Source organism: Mastomys coucha, unplaced genomic scaffold, assembly GCF_008632895.1.
Source record: "Mastomys coucha isolate ucsf_1 unplaced genomic scaffold, UCSF_Mcou_1 pScaffold15, whole genome shotgun sequence".
NCBI lineage: Eukaryota > Metazoa > Chordata > Mammalia > Rodentia > Muridae > Mastomys > Mastomys coucha.
This window is the reverse complement of record NW_022196897.1, coordinates 26,744,151-26,749,285: the sequence shown is the minus strand read 5'-3', so window position 1 is coordinate 26,749,285 and position 5,135 is coordinate 26,744,151. Positions and strand designations below refer to the sequence as shown.

Genomic DNA, 5,135 nt, shown 5'->3' with positions numbered 1-5,135 from the left:
GACCAGGCTGGCCTCAAACTCAGAAATCCGCCTGCCTCTCCCTCCCAAGTGCTGGGATCAAAGGCATGTGCCACCACCGCCCAGCTCAACTATAAAGTTTTAAATTAGGAAAATGAAGCTCAACCTTTCTAATAAATAATGGGGTGTGTAGTAAACCACATTTAAGCCTTGTAATAATAAATCCACTGATTAAATATAAAAATAAAGGGGCTGGAGAGAAAGTTCAGTAGTTAAGATCACACTTACCAGAGAACCTGGGTTCAATTCCCAGCATCCACATGACAGCTCCAGTCCCATGGGATCTGACACACCCTCAAGCAAAACATCATACACATAAAATTAATTTTTTTAAAAAAGTGGAATATATTCTGCAGAGCCACTCACAGTAGCACTCTCAAAGTGTAAGAGCACTACCAATAGGATTGAAGACCTAACACACAAGGTCAGGTCGGGTTGGGTCAGGAGTAAACTGTCAAGAGAACGAGAGTACTGTGACCCCTCAGGGGCCTAGGAAAGCAAGGGGGTGGAACATCAAGAAAGGAAGGCAGCTCAAGGGGTAAGGAGAATGAGCCTTCAGCAGGGCCTCTGAAGACCTAACTTGACACTGACAGCTGGCTTTGGGGTGGGTTACCTCAGATTATGAAGCAAATGCAGCAGAGGATGCTTGAACTTAAGAAGACTCTACAGAAAGAGTTGGTGAGTGCCCTCCACATAACTAACCCTACACCCCCCACCCCCAACTCCCACACCCTCCCTTGACTCTGGTCCTCCGGGGGCCCTTGACTGCCTGGTGTGCTCTCTTAGTTGGTTGCAGGTGTGGACTGGTGGGAGTACGGCCTTAGATCTTGAGAAGTGTTCGTGTGACCATTTGAGTCTGCCTTCTCCATACCTGCCTGTGTTCTCAAATAGATAGAAAAACATGACCTAGTTCACTCCTCTCAGTTAACTTCTAGTCAAAGGCCCTTTAACCCAGTGATGTAGACAGTCAGTCAAGGAGCAATAGATGATCACAGCTGGGGCTGGAGAATCCCTGTGATCCTAGACCTAGCTTGAGGGGTTTGACACAGCACATCTTCCATTGCTTTTCAGAAAATCAGACCTGACAGTGAGCTTTTTGAGGTCCGGGAGAAGACAGGCCCTGAGATACCAAATATGGCTCCTTCTGTCACTAATAATACTGACCTGACTGATGCCCGAGAGATCAACTTTGAATACCTTAAACATGTTGTTTTAAAATTCATGTCCTGTCGAGAATCTGAGGTAAAGGCTTTCAAGCTGCTTTTCTGGGGATGGGGGTGGAGTGGCTGTAGAGTTCTGCATGGCTTCCCTTTCAGCCCAGTTCTGCCTCTTCCCCTCATCCTTCAGTACTGACCTGCTGAGGGAAGTGGTTCCTGGGGAGATGTGGTTCCCTCTCTGAATTCTAGTTTGAATGCTGCTAAAGCAAGAGACCTATAAATAGTCTGTCCACCATGAAGAGCAGGGTAGGATGTTCTCTTGGCTCTCAGTCCCCAAAGTGAGAGATGACTTAAAGCTGGAGCTGCACCCACCTCATCCTCATGAACCAAGGAAACAGGAATGCTGACATTTAGCCCCTTAACTGCCTGCCTACCTGACAAGGCCTATGGCAGCAAAAGTGGGTTTTGTTTCAGGCTTTTCATCTCATAAAAGCAGTGTCAGTGCTGCTGAATTTCTCACAAGAGGAGGAGAATATGCTCAAAGAGACTCTGGAATATAAGGTGAGTTTCCCGGGTCTGCTGTTTCCATTACTGGATGAAGTTGATCAGGCAGTTGAAAGAACATTCTTTAGCCTAATGTTCTTTCCTCTGTCACCACTGGACTTTGTTCATTACAGCATTTCATTGATGACACTTTTAGTTATGACTGGCACCTACACCCTGGTCTAGGGTGTAGCTCAGTGGTAAAGTGCTTGCCTAGTATGTGCAAAGTCTCAGATTGACCAATAGCACAGCAAACCCCATGAAATTGCTAAGGCACCTGGATAAATGCTATAATGGAGTGGGAGAAACCTCCTACAGTCCCACTGTCTTCTCATCAACTCTCTTTCTACAGTTCCTTTTCCTAAACCTGAGCTCTTGGGCCTGCACATTGGAGGCTTTTTGGTTACTCCTCTTACCAACTGGGATAACTAAAAGGCTAGGGGCAGTTCTGCTCCCACTGCATGTAGTTGTTTTCTCAGCTCAGAAACCTTTTCTGTTCCAAATGCAGATGTCTTGGTTTGGATCCAAACCAGCTCCCAAGGGCAGCATCCGGCCATCCATCTCCAACCCTCGGATACCATGGTCCTAGACCCACCCAAGGATAGAGCTACATGGGCTGAGACTCTTCCTGTGAAAAGAATATTGACACACCGGACTGGGTGGGTTTATACATTGATGTAACTGCAGTATTTTGTACAAATGTCTAGACAGTTTACAAGACTTTAGGCCCACCTCCCTGCAGACTGATAATGAACTTCAGAGGGAGCTAATTCTATCATAATGGTCATTAAATGATTAGGAATCCTGGGCTCTGCCCAGATTTCCACAGTGCTGCTAATATCCCAGCTCTGGCCAGCTGCAACTGAGTCCTCTATCTTTTAACATTAGCACTTAAAATTGAAGTGATTGGCATGTCAGGTGAAAATTAATTATCAAGCAGAGGTAACATGACTGAAGGTGGAGATAGTCCTTTCATAAAAAGTCAACTCAAGGGTGGTCTTTTAGAGTCCCCTTCCACTAGTATGTCTGGATTTTCATGCACTGTTGCCTCTCAAGAAAGTATTATTACACTTTGTTTCCCCAACCACCTAGAACTTGAGATGTGTCCATCTCATAGGTTACGGGGCCAGTGTGGACTGATGAGTATGCAACTTTCCAGTCCTGAGAAAACTAGCAAGCAGACGGAATGATCTCTACGTATAGCACCAAATACACTCAATTGCCTTCTTAATGAATGTACTCGTCTTGGATGGGTTGCTGGTAAACCATTTTAAAACTATTTTTATAGCAAAAGTTCTTCGCTATTCTAAACATGTCTTCTGTATTATATAATCCATTTAAAAAGGAAAATCGGAGTTTCAAGACTTTCTAGTGCCAGGACACATGCCCCTTTGTAATTTCTCTTGCCTTCTGTGATACCTGCTCTCTGAAGCAGTAGTTTCTCCAGCTTTGCTCTGATTACTTTCATATTACCACTGAGCAAAACGCCAGTCACACTTCTACTTAAGGACAACCTGCTGAGTTCAATGGAAGCAGGCTGTCCCTCTCCTACCTTCGTTATTTCTGATGACACTACATTGATACATAGCACCCAGGCAGCCCAGCTGGCTGCCACACTTGATAGCACACATGCCTCCGTTTCAGCTGATAGAAACTTAGGTTCATTTTTACACTTGTTCTGGATAAGCCACATCAGATCCCAAGGGAAGCCATTTGATTGAGTTTGATGAAAGCTTCATTAGCAAGTAAACTAATAATTGGAGCTTTTAAAGTTACCGTGTATCTAGGTAAACTTATGTTCTTCAGCTTAAAGTCAACATATGTATGTACTGCATATAATGTGTCATACAGTTTTTGTAGCATTTGCCTTCTAAATCTAAGTCAGGATGGCATTGCTTTGGCTGTGGCTCTTCTTACAGAAGTTTCCCTTTAGGGTGCCACTTCCTACTTAGTGGGGACATGAAACCAGAGTCCCACTGTTATGTGATTTTACAGAGGAAGATGTAGCTTCTCCAAGTAGGATTCCTTCCCTTCCTCCTGTCCCAGGTAAGAAACCCCAGAGGACTGAGCAGTCCACAGCCCTCCAGAGGCAGCTGCAGTTCCAGCTGTGGAAGCCCTTTCTACACCTTAGGTTTCTCAGGCCCTTGAGCTGGTGTGTCCATCTGTCTGACTGTCTGTCTGTCTGTCTCTCTCTCTCTCACACACACACACACACACCTGCCTTCAGGTTGTGTTGTGGCTATGGGGCCCACTCATTTAGAATGGCTTTCCTGCTGCATGTTGAGCTCCTCCAGCACTAGAAAGAGTGCAGTAGCTATTCCAAGTGGCTTCATGCACTTTACTTCTATAAACTTTGGTTAAGAGACAGTGTGTGACCCTTTATATATGAGCACTGGACTGTGATCTTAAGGCCAATGTAAATAGGGATAGTATTATCTAAAAACTGCTGTAGCAGAGTTATTTGTGGTGCAATACTTTTTGATTAAAGCTCTTCAAGATGCAACTACAGTGAGTTTTACTTGATAAAGCTTAAAATGTGTTTATTTTGATGTGTCAAATCTAATCCTTCGGGGGTTTTTGTTGATAGTTTTTTTTTTTTTTTTTTTTTAAAGACAGGCTCTCTGCATAGCCCTGACTGTCCTGGAACTCACTCTGTAGAGCAGGCTGGCCTCAAACTCAAGAGATCCACCTGCCTCTGCCTCCCAAGTGCTGAGATTAAAGGTATGTGCCACCACCACTCAGCATTGTAACTAAATATATTTCAAGGACTATAGACGTAAATATGTGATTTTAATGACCCATAGGCTAGTTTTACCTCTCAAGCATCAGTGGTTCTACAGAGGATCTAGGAAGGCCAGTAGCACTTTGGCCACAGAGCTACAAGAATATGAATGGGGGCCTCTGCCAGCATTTAAGCTGCAGTTATGTGCTCAGGAGCACTTGCTGTATGGCTAAGAGCTGATTACTATTACTGGGGTTTAGAACAGATCCTACATCAAGAGATAGTGACCAGAACTTGTCCAAGTCTACACCTGTAATCACACAAATGGATGACTTTTGAAGCCTCAATTATTAAAGGTTTGGCACTTTATTAAATAAGCTCCAAAATTACATACAAATCAAAAGAGTAAGAAAAATAAACACTCAGCAGAATGTCTCCGTCGCATCCAGCACCACTGTAGTTGAAATATGGCACAGCTGTAGCATCGTCCTGCTTGCTTCCCCTCCCCCAGGGATGGCAGGACAGGGACACCTGTACCCCTTCCACATCAGCTTTCCAAACCAAACTCATCATTCATTACTATCCCTTTCTTTACCATTTAACATACAGAGAACACACCACAATGAATAGACTAATAAGCCAAGAGCTTTATTGATGCAGCAGGCACTTTACAATGAACCCAAGAGAGCCTGTCT

At 44.3% G+C, this 5,135-nt stretch overlaps 1 protein-coding gene across 4 annotated transcripts in view; it reads left to right on the top strand.

The window, feature by feature from the left end:
* Positions 1-4,221, top strand: part of Golga1 (golgin A1) — a 50,067-nt gene extending 45,846 nt beyond the window's left edge. For 3 of the 4 annotated variants that reach the window (XM_031370130.1, XM_031370128.1, XM_031370129.1), the window contains 4 exons: positions 637-696; positions 1,090-1,260; positions 1,650-1,736; positions 2,227-4,221. In XM_031370130.1, coding sequence (XP_031225990.1) covers positions 637-696; positions 1,090-1,260; positions 1,650-1,736; positions 2,227-2,307 — 399 coding nt within the window. In that variant the 3' untranslated portion in view covers positions 2,308-4,221. The remainder of the gene's footprint in view (positions 1-636; positions 697-1,089; positions 1,261-1,649; positions 1,737-2,226) is intronic. The other variant, XR_004118565.1, reaches the window with a different exon arrangement.
* The last annotated feature ends 914 nt before the right edge of the window (positions 4,222-5,135 follow it).